The sequence below is a fragment of the Dama dama genome, chromosome 6 (genome assembly GCF_033118175.1).
Source record: "Dama dama isolate Ldn47 chromosome 6, ASM3311817v1, whole genome shotgun sequence".
Lineage (NCBI taxonomy): Eukaryota > Metazoa > Chordata > Mammalia > Artiodactyla > Cervidae > Dama > Dama dama.
The window spans coordinates 6,584,714-6,604,474 of NC_083686.1; the positions used below are offsets into that span (position 1 = coordinate 6,584,714).

The 19,761-nt window shown below is 45.4% G+C and overlaps 1 protein-coding gene across 1 annotated transcript in view; it reads right to left on the bottom strand.

The window, feature by feature from the left end:
- The window catches only part of BST1 (bone marrow stromal cell antigen 1), a 30,159-nt gene extending 14,833 nt beyond the window's left edge, over positions 1–15,326 (bottom strand). Inside the window, exons 1-6 of the mRNA XM_061145478.1 lie at positions 15,133–15,326; positions 13,809–13,935; positions 10,948–11,083; positions 5,430–5,512; positions 1,148–1,224; positions 523–615 (exon numbers count right to left, since the gene is read on the bottom strand). Of these exons, the coding sequence (XP_061001461.1) occupies positions 523–615; positions 1,148–1,224; positions 5,430–5,512; positions 10,948–11,083; positions 13,809–13,935; positions 15,133–15,326 (710 nt within the window). The remainder of the gene's footprint in view (positions 1–522; positions 616–1,147; positions 1,225–5,429; positions 5,513–10,947; positions 11,084–13,808; positions 13,936–15,132) is intronic.
- Between the last annotated feature and the right edge of the window lie 4,435 nt (positions 15,327–19,761).

The following is a 19,761-nucleotide window of genomic DNA, read 5'->3' on the forward strand; positions in this document are numbered from 1 at the left end:
GTTTAAAAAAAAAAGGATGACTTCAAGCTTGCATTGATATCTGAGCTGATGCAACCATTGAGCTAGTGGTTTCCCAGAAAAGTATGGATCTTAAAAGCTTTCTCAGCCAGTTATCTGAGACCCAGTTATGAAATTGGTTGTTCTGTGAAAAGAATGTCTTCATTACATAGTCCATGAGTCCATTCTGAGAACTCCTGGTGAAGTTTTCGGACTTCCAATGACAGAGAGAAAAAACTGGCTTTGCCTCACACCAATGCATGAGGCCCTCTCCTATCCGACGCTGCCCTGGTCACTCAGAAAGCCTAAGAGAAGTCTTTGGATACAGGAGGCTTTCTCTCTGGGCTCGGGACTGACTCGTGGCATTTCCAGAAAGTCAAGCCTTTGCCTTTCTCTGCCCACCACACTATAAACAGAGAAGACAGTGGCTTCCCCAGAAACATACATGTAACTCAGACCAGATCATATCACATCCAAGAAAAGCATGTTTGTACCATGACCATCACCAGTAGCACTATAACTTACACCTTGGGTCCTCTGATTTCATGCATCACCCAGATCTCAATTCGTGTGATTTTATCCTTCTGTAGGTAGGGAATTTCAAAATCTGCAAAAAAACTGAGAAACATGTTTTGTCAAGTCCTAAAGCAATATGACACTGTTCCTATATCATTGTTAGTTGATTTACACATTACTTTTAACACTCTTGGGGGTTGTTGCTGGTGGTGATTTTGTTGCTAAGTCTTGCGACCTCATGCACTGTAGCCCACCAGGCTCCTGTGTCCATGGGATTCTCCAGGCAAGAATACTGGAGTGGATTGCCATTTCCTTCTCCAGGGGATCTTCCTGACTCAAGGATCAAACCTGCATCTCCTTCATTGGCAGGTGGATTTTTTACCACAGAGCCACTAAGGAAGCCCTTTGGTGGTTACTTTTTAGCTTTAATTTTTGGGTTACTTATTGCATTCATGCATTCAGCTGTTAGTGGTATAAAGGTATGGACATGGCTCTGACGTCCAGGTCATTCAATGGTTGTGCTCCAGCTGAACTTACAAAAGCACTAGGTTGGAATATGGGGATGATCGTCTTAAGCCTCAATTAAAAGACATCTTGGCATCTTTGTCATATATGCTAGGGCTCGAATTCTTACCCTTTTACAGGATAGGCTCCTGCTGGCTCTGAGCCATTTAGCATGATGTTGATCACCCCAGAACTATCTCTTGCATACTGCAAAAAAGAAACACATTTTGAGTTAGCCAAGACACCATTTTTCACCTATGAAATAGTCAACCGTTTTTTTTTCAATTGACAGTCCTCAATACTGACAAGGGTGTGATAAATATGGTATTCCACAGAGCTAGAAGGGATGTAAATGGGCATATCTCGGGAAGCAAATTGCTTTGAAATGTGCAAACCTCATGCCTGTCATCTACCATCATAAAACAATACAGGACTTCCCTGCTGGTCCAGTGGTTAAGAATCTGCCTGCAGATACAGGGGACATGGGTTTGATCCCTGGTCTGGGAAGATCCCACAGGCCACTGAGCAACTAAGTCTGTGAGCCCCAACTACTGAACCCGCGCTTTAGAGCCTGGGCTCTGCAGTAAGAGAAACCACTGCAAAGAGAACTCCCACACCGCCACTAGAGAAAAGCCCCTTCAAGCAGCAACAAAGACCCAGCAGAGTCAAAATAAATAAAGAACTATTTTTAAAAAAATAAAATAATGCAAAAACACTATCAGATTCCAACCCTGGATCAACCAGTGTACACTGTCTTATGCTGCTGCCATTACAAACAGCCTCAAAAATCCCAGTGGCTTTAAACAAGAAAGGTTTATTTCATGCATATGCTACATGTGTATCACTGGTTTTCAGATTTGGGGTTTGGGTTTTCCTACATATGCTCCTGCTCTGGGACCCAACTTGAAGTCTCCACATCTGCAGATGTGGATAGTTTATCAGTGAAGGGAGAGAAAAAGTGGCAAGCCACAGACCAGTTCTTCAAGCCTTGCCCAGCAGCTCAGTGATAAAGAACCTGCCTGCAATGGGGGAGCCACAGAAGATTCATGTTTGATCCTGGAGGCGGGAAGATCCCCTGGAGGAGGAAATGGCAACCCATTCCAGTATCCTTGCCTGGAGAATCCCATGGACAGAGGAGCCTGGAGGGCTACAGTCCATGGGGTTGCAAAGAGTCGGACACGACTGAAGAGACTTGGCACGCACCCAGGCACCCAGAAGTCACGCAGTCACTCCTACTCACATCCTATTAGCCAGTGCAAGTCTCACAGAAGTAACTTCAAGAGACAGAATGAATGCAAAACACATGCCCGGAAGATGAGCCAGAAATACTCGGGAAACATCACGAAGGATCCCCTGGTGCACAGAGAGTTATTCCACAGCACAGTTTGTAACCAATCTAAAACAGTCAGCCACAGGGAAGGGTAAGTTCATCATGGCGCTCACACGTCTGAAATACGACCCAGCCACCAGTAAAAGCCTACAGAAGGTTGGCCATAGCCCCAGAAGCGCTTACACCCGGAGCAAAGTGTGAGACGAGATGGACAGGGCATGGCTTGCGCTCAACTCTGTTCAAAATGAATGGGCAGGGATTTCCCTGGTGGTCCAGCGGCTAAGCCTCTTGTGCCGTCAGTGCAGGGGGCCAGGGTTCGATCCCGGGTCAGGGACCTGGCTCCCGTGTGCTGCAACTTGAAAATATCCTGCCTGTCACAACTGAGACTCGGAGGAGTCAAATAAATAAAGAAAAACACAAAGATGAATGGGCAGAAGTGTGGGAATTAGTCAACCCCCGAAATTCCGAAGGCAGAGACAGGGCCAGAGAAATTCCCCAATCTGCTGCTCAGCACACTACTGGAGCATATGATTTTCCTGATAACATGCTTCTTCCAGATGAAGGTGGAGCAGGGCGGGGCTGTCGCGCAGATCTGAGACACGCAAGGCTGGGCTTGTTCTCTGGCAGTGTTAAGTTTTAAGCGCTGGTTTTGCTCAGCCGTGTCAACTCTGTGATTCCATGGACTGTAGCCTGCCCGGCTGCTCTGTCCATGGAACTCTCCAGGCAAGAACACTGGAGTGGGTTGCCATTTCCTTCTCCAGGGGATCTTCCTGACTCGGGGATCGAACCCTGGTCTCCTGCATCACAGGTGGATTCTTTACCATCTGTGCCACCAGGAGAGCCTGGCCGCCCAATACCGGCCGCAACACTGCTCCATGCCACCACGCCTGTCTCAGACTGCTTCCAAATATGGGAACATTCGAGGTTAAACCTGCAAATGCCAAGGTCTGACGACCAATGATTTGCTCTTAGGTAGCAGGAATGTAAATGATTAGTTTTTTTCTTTATATCTTTTATAATTTGTCATTCTTTATCATGAGCAGCTATTAAACTAGTGATAATTTTTTTTTTCATTAAAACAAAGCATGCCAGGACTTCCTTGGTGGTCCAGGGGTTAAGACAGCATTCTTCCATTGCAGGGGGCACAGGTTCAATACCTGGTCAGGGAACTAGGGTCCTGAATGCCGCATGACACAGTCAAAAAAAAAGAAAAAGGCAGATACAGTGAGGCTGTATGAAGTCATGGTCTCCGGTTGCTGCACTTATTAGCTCAGTAATTAGTCTGATTAAGTTTCTTGGCCTCGTTTCCCTATCTGTAAAACAAGGGTAGTAAGAGTCTCTACTCATAGGAGTGCTGTGATGATCAAATTATTTAAAATGATATTACTATTTATGGCATATTTCTCTGCCACGGTTCAGACCCTCTCCTCATCAGTATATCAATGCTATACTATCTCTCTTCACGTTCAGACTCCCCAGCATATTCTGAGCGTTGGTGTGCGTTAGTCACTCAGTCGTGTCCCACTCTTTGCAACCCCATGGATGGCAGCCCACCAGGCTCCTCTGTCCATGGGATTCTCCACGCAAGAACACTGGAGTGGGTTGCCAATTCCTTCTCCAGTCGTAAAGGGTGAGCATGGTTATGAGACTCCCATTTTAAATCAGAAGTGGCTTGGAGCACACTTTGAAATGGGGAAGGTCCACTGGGTAGCACGTGGGTTTCTCTGCATACGATGCTGACGTCACCCCTGCGTGGTCATTAGGACCCCACGTTCAGGTGATGATGTGGCCACACGCAGTCCCCCACTCCTCAACGGGGGGCTCGGGCAGCCACCCCTGCGTGGTCATTAGGACCCCACGTTCAGGTGATGATGTGGCCACACGCAGTCCCCCACTCCTCAACGAGGGGCTTGGGCAGCCCACCCCTTGGAGTCTGCACTCCAGGCAGAAACTGTGGGGAGCGGGCACAGACCAAGGGCTCCCCGGAGCTGGCAGGGGAGAGAGGAAGAACACCTTTGTCGGGAGCCACCCTCCGCTTAGTTCCAAACTGCCCCTGTAGCGGAAGATTTGATCGAAGTGCCTCTTGCCCTGATTAACAGTGGCCCTGGTGGACACCTGGTGATCCAGGGCAGGAAATGAGACCAAAAGGGACATAGATAACCCTGAAAGGGGCTCGGTGGCAGGACCGGACATCACCAGACCCCTAGCCAATGCAGCTAACAGTTGACTGATCTTTGTCGGGCATTGATCTAAAAATGTCACCCTCTTATTTGGAATCTTTGGTCTAATGCTGGTGACAGCAAATGTAAGCTGCAGTCACTGGTGTTTTCTAGCTATTGATCACTATCGAATCTGCTTATGATATTCTCCAAGAAACAGACTGGCCTTTAGGGGACCATGGGACTTCCCTGGTGATTCAGACGGTAAAGTGTCTGCCTACAATGTGGGAGACCTGGGTTCGATCCCTGGGTCGGGAAGATCTGCTGCAGAAGGAAATGGCAACCCACTCCAGTACTCTTGCCTGGAAAATCCCATGGATGGAGGAGCCCATGGGGTTCCTGTAGCCATAGGCTACAGTCCATGGGGTCGCAAAGAGTCGGACATGACTGAGCGACTTCACTTTCACTTTCTGCGCCTCGAGTTTATCTCTGGTCTCCTATCATCTCCTTCCCCAAGAATATCAGCCTTCTGGATGCTTCTGACCCCACATATAAATCTCAGGCATCCCAGGTTCTCCCATAAAGCGGGGGTTACACCACTTCACATCACAACCAACATCACATTGGTTTGAAATACTAACAACAACCGTGACACAACAGTAATAATAACGACTGTTTAAGATCCCCATCTGAAGCTGCCACTCAGAATAGTTTCTCTGCCCCAGGCACTGCAATAAGCATTTCAGCTTCTTAAATCCTTACGCCTTTATGGAGCAGGGAGGCTGAATCAGAACGTGGCAGAAAGTGAGACTCGTGGAAATTAAGGAATGAGGCGATGGCCCAGTGATGCCTGTGAACACTCCGGCCCCCTCTTCCCAGGTTCCACACCTGCTCTGCCACCCAGCCGCGCATCCTAGGATTACCTGGATGGATGCGCTTCTCCAGAAAGAATCCACAGGGTTGTTTTCACAATCTTCTGATGTTGGACAGGATTGGTAGTCGAGTCCTACAGGGAAAACAGACAGACACATTTCATTTCAAGGATTATAACAGGAAGGGGAAAAAAAAAAAAAAAGGGATTTATTGAAAATATTTGCTGGGTCCACTATAGGTACACATATAAAGATTTTTTTTAATGTGGATTTTTTTTTTAATCTTTATTGAATTTGTTACAATATTGCTTCTGGTTTACATTTTGGCTTTATGGCCAAAAGGCACGTGGGATCTTGAGCCTTCCCCAGCCAGGGCTCAAGCCCACATCCCCTGCACTGGAAGGTAAAATCTTAACCACTGGGCCACCAAGGAAGTCCCTCCACAAAATATATTGAACTGCTTTCTATAGAATGTGTATGGGCTTACAATTCATAGCTCTGTCTACCTAGACCACAAGAAGCCTGGTGAGGAACATCCAACCCCTGATAAGAAGATATTTGTCATTCTGCTCCACACAAATGTGAAGAAGGTGGAGAATTGAACAGATGGGGTATTTCTCTGCTGGAGCTCTAGTCAGTGGTGCATATACTGATGTGGGTGTGTGTGCTCAGTCACTCAGTGGTGTCTGACTCTTTGAGACCCCATGGATTGTAGCCTGCCAGGCTCCTTTGTCCATGGAATTTTCCAGGCAAGAATACTAGAGTGTGTTACCATTTCCTACTCCAACATATATATATATATCCAAAAGTTATATAATATTATATTATAAATTATACACATATTAAAATTATAAATATTTTAAATGTATATGCATAACATGTATATATATATATATATATATATATATATTTTTTTTTTTTTTGCTTTATTGGGAGAAATGTCTTCTGCAAGTAGCACAAGTCTTGAAAGTAAATACAAGAAAAACAGACCAAGAAAATAACAGTCCTTAGCCAGAAAGCAGAAATTTTATAACATTTAAAATATTCAAAATGTTAAAATGTACCACATTTAAAAATTTTAAGGGTGAAATTCAGCAGCTATAAAATGGGATTTGTCCCCCATTTACTCTATTAAAAAAAAAAAAAAGGAGAAAGTGCTCACTGACAATTCATTCCAGGGAGAACCAAGCAGGGCACCGTGTGAACGTCTTGAAGGGAAAGGCACGGCGCTTCCTCATCCCCTCTGGGTGCACCAGCATCTTAAGGTGCTCACCAATTTGGAGGCTTCCCGAACCCCATCAGACAGGGGTCTTTATGGAGATTTCATGATGTAGGTGTCACTGAGTCAATTGTGGGTGATTAGCCCAATCTCCAGTCCTGCTCCCCTTCCCAGAGGACAGAGGATGGGGTTGAAAGTTCCAGCTTTCTAATGATGCCTCTGTGTTTTTGGCAAGCAGCCCCCATCAAAAGTTACTTAGCAGCTCCCAACCACTGTCATCGCATTACCATACAAGACACTCATCACTCCTGAAGCCAAGCTTTTCAAGAGCCTTGCCAGAAACCAGGGGACCAAGACCAAATATTCATTTCTATTATACCACAGTCTTCCTCTCTTCCATCTAGTCAAAGCTATAGCTTTTCCAGTCGTCATGTACGGATAAGAGAGTTAGACCATAAAGAAGGCTGAGTGCCGAAGAATTGATGCTTTCAAACTGTGGTGCTGGAGAAGACTCTTGAGAGTCCCTTGGACTGCAAGGAGATCACACCAGTCAATCCTAAAGAAAATTAACCCCAAATATTCATTGGAAGGACCGATGCTGAAGCTGAAGCTCCAATACCTTAGCCACCTGATGCAAAGAGCCAACTCATTAGAAAAGAACCTGATGCTGGGAAAGATGGAAGGCAGAAGGAGAAGAGAGCAGCAGAGGATGAGATGGCTGGATGGCATCACTGACTCAATGGACATGAACTTGAGCAAACTCCGGGAGATGGTGAAGGACAGGGAAGCCTGACGTGCTGCAGTCCATGGGGTCGAAAAGAATAGTACACGACTGAGTGACTCAGTAACACCTCCCTCTCTTCAGTGTTTCCATCACGATTCCCCTTCAGCCTCCCCCACCCTCTGCAGGATAATCAAACTGCAGCCTCCTGATCACAGTCCACTGGAAGAATGGCCACAGCCATTTGATCTGTACCCTGCCGTGCTTCCCATTTCACTCAAAGTGAAAGCCAGCGTCCTGAGCCATCATGCCCTTTATTCCCCTAGCCTCGTAGCCGAGGACTTGCCTCTTCACTCACTGCCTGCCTTTTTGTTCCTTGAATCTGCCAGACAGACTCCCATCTCAGGGCCTTTGCACTTGCAGTTCCCTGCATCAGGAAATGTTCTTCATCTCCTTCAGTCCTCTACTCAAATACCAGCCTCTCAGTGAGGCCTTTTCTGGGCCCAAGTAAAACTGCATGGCCCTTTCCCTACCAGCCAGCACTCCCTACCCACTCCTCCCTGTTTCATTTCTCTCCATAACCTTCAATCGTATGGCAGGCTATAAATGATCACTTGCCTATTTATGATCTTATCTTCACCCCTGTAAGGATGAGGTGTTATTTTGCTGGTTTTATTCTCTCTTGTTTTCCTAGTGCCTAGAAGAGCAAACGTTGGTGTGGAGCAAGTACTCTACGAACTTTATGGATGGATGAATGAATAGAGGACAAACAGAACTGGGCTTAGGTAAACATTTCTTTTAAACTTTCTTGAGAAATTTTATTGGCGTATAGTTTCCTTAACAATGTTGTGTTAGTTTCTGCAGCAAAGTGAACCAGCTATGTGTGTGTGAGTGGCTCAGTCGCGTCTGACTCTTTGTGACCCCAAGGACTGTAGGAAGTCAGGCTCCTCTGTCCATGGGATTTCCCAGGCAAGAATACTGGAGTGGGTTGCTGTTTCCTTCTCTAGGGAATGTTCCCAACCCAGGAATTGAACCTGGGCCTCCTACATTGCAGGTGAATTCTTTACTAAATCAGCTATATGTATACATATGTCTACACTCTTGGATTTCGTTCCCATTTAGGTCACCAGAGAGCACTGAGCAGAGGTCCCTGAGCTATACAGTATGTTCCCATTAGTTGTCTATTTTATACACAGTAAGCTAACGCTTATATATAGTAAGTTAACCCATAAGTTATACACAGTAAGTTAACCCATCAGTAAGGACTGATGCTGAAGCTGAAACTCCAATACTTTGGCCACCTGATGTGAAGAACTGACTCCTTGGAAAAGACCCTGATGCTGGGAAAGACTAAAGGCAAGAGGAGAAGGGGACGACAGAGGATGAGATGGTTGGATGGCATCCCCAACTCGATGGACATGAGTTTGAGCAAGCTCCGGGAGCTGGTGACAGACAGGGAGGCCTGGGGTGATGCAGTCCATGGGGTCGTGAAGAGTCACGCATGACTAAGCAACTGAACTGAACTGAAGTTAACTTTTAAAGTGACTCCAATACCCAAGGAGGAAGAATCTCCAGTCTTCACGAAGGGACCACCTCCCTGCACCCACTTCCTTGCTGGCCTTGGTCCTGCTCAGTGTATAAGATTCACAGAGAGCTAAGAGCCTCTGGGAAGCTTCTAGAGTCTCTGATCCATGCTGGTGTCTCTCTCTGCTTACTCCTGAGTGGCCAGTCCTTCCTGCCTCAGAGCACATCTCTCTGGACTAAATGCCCCGCCCCTGCATACCACCAAGGCTACAAGCTCCCTGAGGGCAGAGACCACTGTATTGCCAGCAGGAGTCAATGAATAAGAAGTATCTGCATTACCATCAGGTCGGCTTCTGTGACTTTAACTTTCATTGTGATTTCTCCAACAAGTTGGCACTTGCCATCCACCTCTACAAGGATAAATCATGAACCACTGCAGTTGCTGCCCTTCAACACCTCTTGAAAAGAGTTTAGGGTGGAGATCAAAAATGAGGCACTCTGTGCTCTGGGAAAAACTGGCAGAACAGGTCTTCAGGTAGATATTTTCAAGAGATTTTACGAACCCAATTCTTGCATCTCCTCGTACCTAGAAAAGCACTAAAATCCTTCGTGGTGATGTCTGCTCCTTGTGACTAGCAGCCAGTCTTTGCCAAAGTGAGTGCCTGACTGTACACACCCCCTTCACTAAAGTCATACGTAACACTGACCTTCCCCACTGCCTCTTTAGAGCAGTTTCTCAGAGCTATTTGAAATGCTGTCTCCCAGACTATAGTCTTCATGCTGCCCTAAAGGAAACTGACTCGCAGCTCTAACATCGTGCATTTTCTTTTTCAGTTGACAATTTGAATCTCAAAATATCTGCTAGTGGTCTGGAGTGGTTTCAGAACCAGTGGGAAGAGGGTGAATCTTGGCCCCAGTTCCTCAAGTCATTTAACTGCCTTCAGCCTCAGTTTACCTCTCTGAGGATAGTGAGATAGAGTCACGCAGGACTGAAATCAGACGGTCTAACTTTGCTGCTAATATTGCTGCACACTCCTAAGCTAGTGTCTCAGCCTTGCTGTGCCTCAGTTTCCTTGTTTGTCAGAACAGTAATCAGGAGAGGACTATCCCATGGGGCCATTGCAGGGATTCAATGAGTTAATATAGTAACTCCCCTACTACAAAGCTTCAAGTTGCGAACTTTCAAAGATGTGAGTATGCATCTGGTTCCAGCAAGGAACCAGAACCTGTACCATCAACAACGGGCGTGAGTGAATCACAGCTTGCCCTCTGTCTCCAATTGTTGACAATCTTTCAGCTCTACCATCTCCCACTTCCTCCCCCTCCTCTGGTCAATAACTCTTCTTGCCTGTTCACTGGATGCCAGCCCTTGTATGCCAGCTGTTGTCCTGTACTTTTCAAGGTACTGTAGTATAAGGTTAAAAATGTTTTCTTTATTCTTGTGTTTGTTTTTTATGTATTGTTTGTGTGAAAAGTACAGTGCTATGTAGCTGATTGTGTTAGTCGGTTACCTAGCTTACCTTATTGGACTTAACGAACACACTCTTGAAATGCAACTCGTTCATATGTAGGGAACATACTGCATATGTAAAGTGCTTAGAACAGCACCTAGCAAAGATGGATGCTCTCTATTACTGTTATTAATTATTATTATGATGACGACCACTTTACCTGGGAGGGAGGATTTGAGGGCAATCAGATGAGATAAATGCATATGAAAGCATTTAACAAAAATGGCAAATGCACTGAAAGTGACTCAGTCATGTCCGACTCTTTGCAATCCCATGGATTATACAGTCCATGGAATTCTCCAGGCCAGAATACTGGAGTGGGTAGCCTTTCTCTTCTCCAGGGGATCTTCCCAACCCAGGGATCAAACCCAGGTCTCCCGCACGAAAGGTGCATTCTTTACCAGCTGAGCCACCAGGGAAGCCCAAGAATACTGGAGTGGGCAGCCTGTCCCTTCTCCAGCGGATCTTCCCAACCCAGGAATAGAACTGGGGTCCCCTGCATTACAGGCAGTTTCTTTACCAGCTGAGCCACCAGGGAAGCCCCATAGTATATAGGAACACTGACTTTTCCTGTGATACATGCAGAAGTCTTACCTGAGGCGTTTGTCTGTCGACACCAGGTCAAGAAATCTCCGAGCCTGCCGTACAGAACGTTGCAGAGCGGCACAACGCGGTGGCCGTTCTCTGCATAGCTGGTGACGAGGAGGTGGTTGTTTTCCCAGAACAGGGACTGAGGAAAAATCAACACAAAATGAAAACATTTAAAAAATCGCAACAGATTCCTTCAGGCACAGCATCATGAAGACAACTCAGGACAATCAGTTCTCATTCAACTGAGACTTGCCTTGTGACAGGCAAATATTGTCTTTGTCTTTACTGACCCCCTGGGGAGGGCTGCCCACTCTCTTCTGTTTGTTGCAGGTGCGTGTTAGTTGCTTGGTCATGTCTGACTCTTTGCCACCCCATGGGCTGGAGCCCGCCAGGCTCCTCTGTCCATGGGACTCTCCAGGCAAGAATGCTGGAGTGGGTTGCCATTTCCTTCTCCAGGGGAACTTCCCAATCCAGGAATTGAACCCAGGTCTCCCACACTGCAGGCAGATACTTTACTCTATGAGTTACATGGGAACCCCAACCCAGGGATCAAAGCTGGGTCTTCCGCATGGCAGGCAGATTCTTTACCATCTGAGCCACCAGCAAACCTCTTTATTGCAAGGGTATCATGCAAATGCTAATGAAATATTTTCCAAGCAGTGAAAAAAAGTAGATAGGTATTCCCTGATGGCTTAGATGGTGGCTTAGATGGTGGCTCAGACGGTGGTAACGCAGGAGATCTGGGTTCAATCCCTAGGTCGGGAAGATCCCCTGGAGAAGGGATTGGCTACCTACTCTAGTATTCTTGGCTGGAGAACCCGTGGGCAGAGGAGCCTGGTGGGCTATAGTCCATGGGGTCGCAAAGAGTTGGACATGGCTGAGTGATTAATGCACACCAGCTCTCTTCCCTTTATTGCAAGGGTAACATGTAAATGTTAATGAAGTATTTTCCCAGCAGTAAAAACAAAGTAGATATATACATATATATAGGCTTCCCTGGGGGGCCAGTGGTAAAGAATCTGCCAATGCAAAAGACCCAGTTCAATCCCTGGGTCGGGAAGATTCCCCTGGAGGAGAAAATGGTAACCCACTCCAATATTCTTGCCTGGGAAATCCCATGGACAGAAGAGCCTGGTGGGCTACAGTCCATGGGGTCACAAAGATTTGGACATGACTTAGTGACTAAGCACACACACACATATACTTACATTTTCTAGTACTTAAAAAATGATAGATTTTTTTTTTTAATCAAGGGACCTGGTTTCGAATCTTGGGTCTGTCACACCCTAAATGTGTGATCATGAACACAGCAAGTCATCTCCCTGTGTCTCAGTTTCCACACATGGAAAATGGGGAGTATGAACCCTTTCTCTTTTCTCACAGCTGTGACTAAGATGGCGTATAATCACAGGTGGATTCCTAAAGGGTAAGGTGCCTCAAAAACACATTGCTTTTAGATTATACTTTATAGTTTTCTCCTATAAAGTTACAGTGTTTTCAGACACTAATAACACAAATGACAATATTCCCCTCATCACACCATCATATTCTCAGTATCCCAACCAGGGTCTCAGTCTAGACTGGATGGGACCCAAGGGCAGACTGTGTTCCCTATTGCATCTGAAACCTTGAGAACAATGCCTGGTACATAAGAGTAGCTCAGTGTTCATGAGTCTATCAATCAAAGTCTATGAGAAAGGAGAACAAATATAGCTGCTCCCAGGCACTCCCCTGAGCCTTCCCAGGTGATGCTAGTGGTAAAGAACCCAGCTGCCAATGCACCTAAGAGATGCAGATTCCATCCCTGGCTCAGGAAGATCCCCTAGAGGAGGGCATGACAACCCACTCCAGTGTTCTTGCCTGGAGAATCCCACGGACAGAGGAAGCTGGCGGGCTACAGTCCATGGGGTCACAAAGAGTCAGCCATGACCGAAGGGACTTAGCACGCATGCATGCAGGCACTTTTCTGGCCGTCCCATGGCTACGACGCTGCACTTCCATTGCAGGGGTTGCAGGTTTGATTCCTAGTCTGGGAACTGAGACCCTTCATGCTGCACAGTGCAGCCAAAAAGAAAGAAAAAACAGTAACAGCTCCTCTTTTCACTGACAGAATGACTGCAAGATTCAAATGGCAGCATATATTCAAAAAGCATGTTTTCAGCCTATTATACATTTGAACCTCCCAGTTCCATTCACCTGACTCTACCTAAAAAAAAAAAAAAAAAACAGTCAGATGTTTTCATTTGTAAACACCAGTGCTACATGACTTTACAATGAAAAAAATCAAGTTTTTATGTCAAAAATAAATATGCCCTTCATTAAGAAAAAAAGAATTTATGTCAGAGAAATAAAAATGGTATCTAGCATTCTCTAAATTCAAGGAGTTGTTCTAAACAAGCAGTTTACAAGGATGTTTTCATTTACTTCCACTATATTAGGGATTCAAGTGCAGACAGGATACACACATGTAAACCACTTGTGTACATGTTAACCAGTTTCTTAAAGAAACTGGTCCTGAATGGACATCATCTTAAGGCCTGATGAGAGGAGGGACTGGTCTCCTGGAAGAATATTGAGAGGGGGTGTTTCTGAAGTCTTCAAGGTTCAAGCCTCTGGGGTAGATTAGGATGGAGACTATTCAGAACTGGCCAGGTGCAGCGGTCCCACAGGAAATGTGTGGTGACACCCTGATGTTCTAGTGGTTCCTACACTGAATTCTTGACTTAAGAAAGCTCCTTCTGCCCACGACAGGGAGGGGACGCAGGGGCACGAGTGAAGACAGAGTCACCTTCCCACCAGCCGACTGGCACTCCTTGGGAGTTGGCTGCTTGATGAAGCAGAGCAGAGTCCGAAGGCAGGGTTACCTTGTCTCTGGGAATGGAGTGTCTGGAGAGGTTAATAAAAAGGTCATAATCCGAGGGGCGCACAGAACAGGGATCCTTATCCAGCACCACTTTAAAGGCTTCCCAGATGGCTGTGCAGTTCTTGTCCCTGCAGAAAAGCACATGTTTGTTTGGGGTTTTTTTGGTTTTTGTTTTTTTTTTTTAAAGACTACATTCCAGTGTGATACATTTCCTCTTCTCTCTCCAAGTTTTTTTATGAGCGATTTTGTCAAATATCAGCACTGCAGAAGTGGGCATACAAAAAAGACAGGAAATTGCCATGACTCATGCGTTGACCCAGTTCAGAAGAGGAAGAAAAGTAACTTTGGTGATGGATTTAGAAATCTGACAGTGGAAGCGTCTTTCAGAGGTGCCACATACATCTCGTGGAACTTAGAACAGGCTCACAGAGATGGCAGAAAATGCAGGGAGCTAGAAGGAGACAATTCTGATAAATCACATGGGCTCCTGGCTTCAGGTGCCCCTTCACTTAGACACAGGTCCATCTTGCGCTTGGAGGCCAGGTGAGATCAGGCGGACAGGCAGGACCTCGTGTTAATAAAATCAGGAGTGAGGACCAAGTGTGGAAAAATTCCACCTCCCACTAAGGCAGGAAGCATGACCTACAGAGCCTGCAGCAACTCCTAAGTCCCGCCTGGCTTTCCAAAAACACTTTCCACCCTTTTCCTACCTTGGTATTTCTCACGCTGGGCAGTGAATAACATGGGTGTTCCCTGTGTTACTCTCTGTTCTTTTTTATTTGCCTAAAATGCGTCTCAATAAAAACAAATGGCACAAGAAAGGGGCCTTGTGAAAACTGAAAAGGTGTCTTCCAAGAAGGAACAAATATTACTAAGAACCACAGTGCTGGCAAGAGAGACTCAGACTTTTAAAAGGCCTGTAAATGAGGAGATGTGAAATGTGAACTCCCAAAGGAGTTGGGCTCCGGGAATTCCGGCTGGAGACCACGTTCCTGGGTCTGAGCATTCTGCTTAAATTTTAAGCTGGTTGTGATCCAAACACACCGCTGCCGCATCCTCATCCACCAGCCCCCAAACACACCCTCCTCTTCATCTTTACACACACACACACACACACACACACACACACACGACTCACCTCCAGACCCCAACAGCGCACTCAGGCACCCAGTAGATTCCCCACCTCCTCCCTCTTTACCCCACACCCCTCCCCATTTGTCTCACCCCTCTCCCCCTTTATCCCACCCCTCCCCACTTTGTCCCACCCCCTCCCCCTTTCCCCTACTCCCCTCCCCCTCCGGCTCCCTAGCCCCTGCCGCGCTCACCGCAGCTCCGGGTTCTGCAGCACGATCTGCTCGGCGCAGCGGCCCAGGAAGATGCTCTGCAGGTGCGGGGTGGTGCCCGGCCCGCTCCAGCGCGCGCCCGCAGCGCCGGCGACCGGGGGCCACCACAGATGCAGCAGCAGCAGCAGCAGCGCCGGCCGCGGGCGGCCCCCGCGTGCGCGCCCCGGGCCAGCCATCACTGGCTCTTCGGGCGACTCTGCTCCGGGACCCGCCCCTCCCCTCCCAGCCCGGGTGAGCGGCCCCCGCGCCGCGCTCTTAGCCCAATCGGCACCCGCGCTCACTTCCTGTCCCCCCCTTTCTGCTTCAGCTCCGGGACCGAGTTGGGACATCACCCCGGGCAGGACTACTGCCCTCAGCTAACCGTGGCCGGAGTCCACCGGGAGGGAGCTCCCAGGAAGCAAGCAGGTTGGAGAAGGGGTGGGACGAGTTCAGTCCCCCAAAGGAAGATTTTTCCAAGTTTCACACCGACAGCTTTCAAAGACGTCCTCTTTCTCAACGGCCCAATAATAAGTGAATGATGTTTGCTTTCAGGAAATAATAACCACAAAAGTTATTATTTATTACAAAGTTCTGAGTGCATATTTTTCATTGCCTTATCACAATGCCTTTCTGGGCTATATTTATCACTCCCGTTTACAGGTGAGTAGCTTCAGGGAAATTAAGTAACTTGTCCAATGTTACAGACTCCTTTCCAGATAGATGCAGAATTCCTGAGATATCGGTGCAGGGAGCTAAGATTAGCAGAACTCCACGTGGAGGGCCAAGTCCTCAGTCCCTCGGTGATGATAGCTTTGAACTGAGTGTCTGGCAGACATGTGATAAATGTGGGAGGTCTGTGAGAGGTAGGGTGGGAGGATTCTATAATTTACATTATTAAATTTAGACTTAATAAATTTAACTTTTAATGTAAATAATTTACATTATTAAATTTACATTTAATAATTTACAGCATTTACATTATTAAAGTTTTATTTTAATCTCTTTTTTTTTTTGTTTTTGAAGTTTTAATCAAAACCCTCATTCTCCTGTCCAGTCCCTTCCTAACTGAACTCCACTTTCCAGAAATAAGCATTTAAAATTTTTTCAGCAGGTTTTTTTTTATTCCCCTGGTATTGACTTCCACATTTCCAAATAATAAACCTATATGTTGTTCTTGATGTTTCCGTCTTGGATAGTATCTTTGACTTCCCACTGTGGAAAAGGAAATTTGAACTTTAACTCCACATATCCTCAAAAGGCAGCCTTAGGACTTCCCTGGAGGTTCAGCAGCTAAGACTTCATGCTCCCAATGCAGGGAACCTGAGTTTGATCCCTGGTCAGGGAACTAGATCCCACAAGCTGCAACTAAAAGTTTGCATGCCACAGCTAAAGATCTCCCACGCTGCAACTAAAGATCTCTCATGATGCAATAAAGACCTACTGCAGCCAAATACACTGGGGGGGAAAAATAAAGCCTTCTGTATCTTTCTTTAGGCAAGTCTTTTTTTTTTTTTTTTTTTTTTAAGATTTATTTATTTTTATTATGGCTTCCCTTGTAGCTCAGTCGGTAAAGAATCTGCCTGCAGTGCAGGAGACCCAGGTTCAATCCTTGGAGAAGGAAATGGCAACCCACTCCAGCATCCTTGCCTAGAAAATCTCATGGACACAGGAGCCTGGTGGGCTGTAGTCCATGGGGTCGCAAAGAGTCGGGCACGACTGAGCGACTAACATGTACTTACTGTTACGGCTGCACTGGGTCTTGGTTGCTGCCTGCAGTCTTTCTCCCACCATTCCCCACCACTGGCATATTTGTTTACTTGGTGTAATATGTACACTTATGATTATGGTCAAATTCTCTACCAGACTTTTAAATCCCTCAATGCATTTTAAAGCATCAGTCAATATTTCAGGTGTCTCATGCTCTCTTTCTTTTTGCTTCTTGGAAACATCCTTTCTTGTCCAGTTTACTGTCCCAATCTGAGCTCACTGCTCTCAAGTTGCTGCGTAGTTGTCTTGCAGTGGTCCAGGAAGATGCTGGTTCTCCTCTGTCTTGAGTTGATGTCCTGTTTCCTAGATCTCCTGTCTTCTTTCTTGTTTTTTAGATCACATCTTCCAATAGCATCTTCAGAAGATGCCATAGGGGCTAAATTTTTTGACTTTTGCATAATAATGTAAAATGGCATTATTCTACCCTCACACTTCACTGAGAGTTTGGTTGGAGAGAATTTTAAGTTGAAAATCATTTTCCCTCAAAATTTTGAAGGTAGTGCGCCATTGTTTTCTAATGTCTATATTATTGTTGAAAGAGCCAAGGCCATTTTCCTAATCCTGTTTATTTGACTTTCTCTCTGGAAGTCTTTAGGATAAATCTCAAGAGTATGAAATTTCAGAGATGAACTTGAGAGCAAGCCATTTCCATTCATTGTGCTGACAGCTCTAGGAAGGATGTTTCCAAGAAAAAAAAAAAAAAACAAAAACAAAAACAGAGAAAACGACAGACAGAGGGAAAGAAATCACCTGAAGTATTGACTAATGCTTCTGAATGCATTGAGAGATTTATACATCTTGCAGATAATTTAACCATGATTACAAATGTATGTGTTAACAGAATACGAACCAAATAAACTTGGGAGAAGGGAGACAATTATCTCTCAGTTAAGTAAGTTTACAAGAAAAAAACATAATCACAGAATACTCTAAGCTCAGCTATGAATAATATTCATGAGACACAATAATGTAAATGCTGACTACTGCTTTAACACTTACATCCAAAAATTAGAAAGAATTCAACAACTCAAAAATAAGAAAAACCACCCAAATTTTTAAATGGTATCTGCTTTTAAAATATGAGCAGACAGATCACCAAGGAAGATATTCTACTACTAGGTATTTGCCAAAGAAAAAAATGAAAATATGTCTGGAGTAACAGGCAAATCTGGCCGTGGATTACAAAGTGAAGCAGGGCAAAGGCTAACAGGGTTTTACCAAGAGAAGGCACTGGTCACAGCAAACACCCTCTTCCAACAACACAAGAGAAGACTCTGCACATGGACACCACCAGATGTCAAAATCAGATTGATTGTATTCTTTGCAGCCAAAGATGGAGAAACTCTATAAAGTCAGGAAAAACAAGACCAGGAGCTGACTGTGGCTCAGATTATGAGCTCCTTATTCCAAAATTCAGACTTAAGTTGAAGAAAGCAGGGAAAACCACTAGACCATTCAGGTATGACCTAAATCAAATCCCTTATGATTATACAGTGGAAGTGACAAAGAGATTCAAAGGATTAGATCTGATAGGCAGAGTGCCCGATGAACTATGGATGGAAGTTCCTGACATGATACATGAGGCAGTGATCAAGACCAGCCCCAAGAAAAAGAAATGTAAAAAGGAAAAATAGTTGCCTGAGGAGGCCTTACAAATAGTTGAGAAAAGAAGAGAAGCTAAAGGCAAGGGAGATAAGGAAATATATACCCGTTTGAATGCAGAGTTCCAAAGAATAGCAAGGAGAGATAAGAAAGCCTTACTCAGTGATCAATGCAAAGAAATAAAAGAAAACACTAGAATGAGAAAAACTAGAGATCTCATCAAGAAAATTAGAGATACCAAGGGAACATTTCATGCAAAGATGGGCTCAATAAAGGACAGAAATGGTATGGACATAAAAGAAGCAGAAGATATAAAGAAGAGGTGGCAAGAATACACAGAAGAACTATGCAAAAAAGATCTTCATGAGCCAGAAAACCACAATGGTGTGATCACTCACCTAGAACCAGACATCCTGGAATGTGAAGTCAAGTGGGCCTAAGGAAGAATCACTATGAACAAAGCTAATGGAGGTGATAGAATTCCAGCTGAGCTATTTCAAATCCTAAAAGATGATAATGTGCAAGTGCTGCACTCAATATGTCAGCAAATTTGGAAAAGACAGCAGTGGCCACAGGACTGGAAAAGGTCAGTGTTCATTCCAATCCCAAAGAAAGGCAATGCCAAAGAATGTTCAAACTAACACACAATTGCACTCATCTCACATGCTAGCAAAGTAACGCTCAAAACTCTCCAAGCCAGGTTTCAACAGTACGTGAACCATGAACTTCCAGATGTTCAAGCTGGTTTCAGAAAAGGCAGAGGAACCAGAGATCAAATTGCCAACATGCACTAGATCATCAAAAAAGCAAGAGGGTTCCAGAAAAACATTTATTTCTGCTTTATTGACTACGCCAAAGCCTTTGACTGTGTGGATCACAATAAACTGTGGAAAATTCTTCAAGACATGGGAATACCAGACCACGTGATCTGCCGCCTGAGAAATCTGTATGCAGGTTAAGAAGCAACAGTTAGAACTGGACATGTAACAAGAGACTGGTTCCAAATCGGGAAAGGAGTATATCAAGGCTGTATATTGTCACCCTGCTTATTTAACTTATATGTAGAGTACATCAGAAGCATAAGCTGGAATCAAGATTGCCAGGAGAAATATCAATAACCTCAGATATGCAGACGACACCACCCTTATGGCAGAAAGTGAAGAGGAACTAAAAAACCTCTTGATGAAAGTGAAGGAGGAGAGTGAAAAAGTTGGCTTAAAGCTCAACATTCAGAAAACTAAGAGCATGGCATCTGGTCCCATC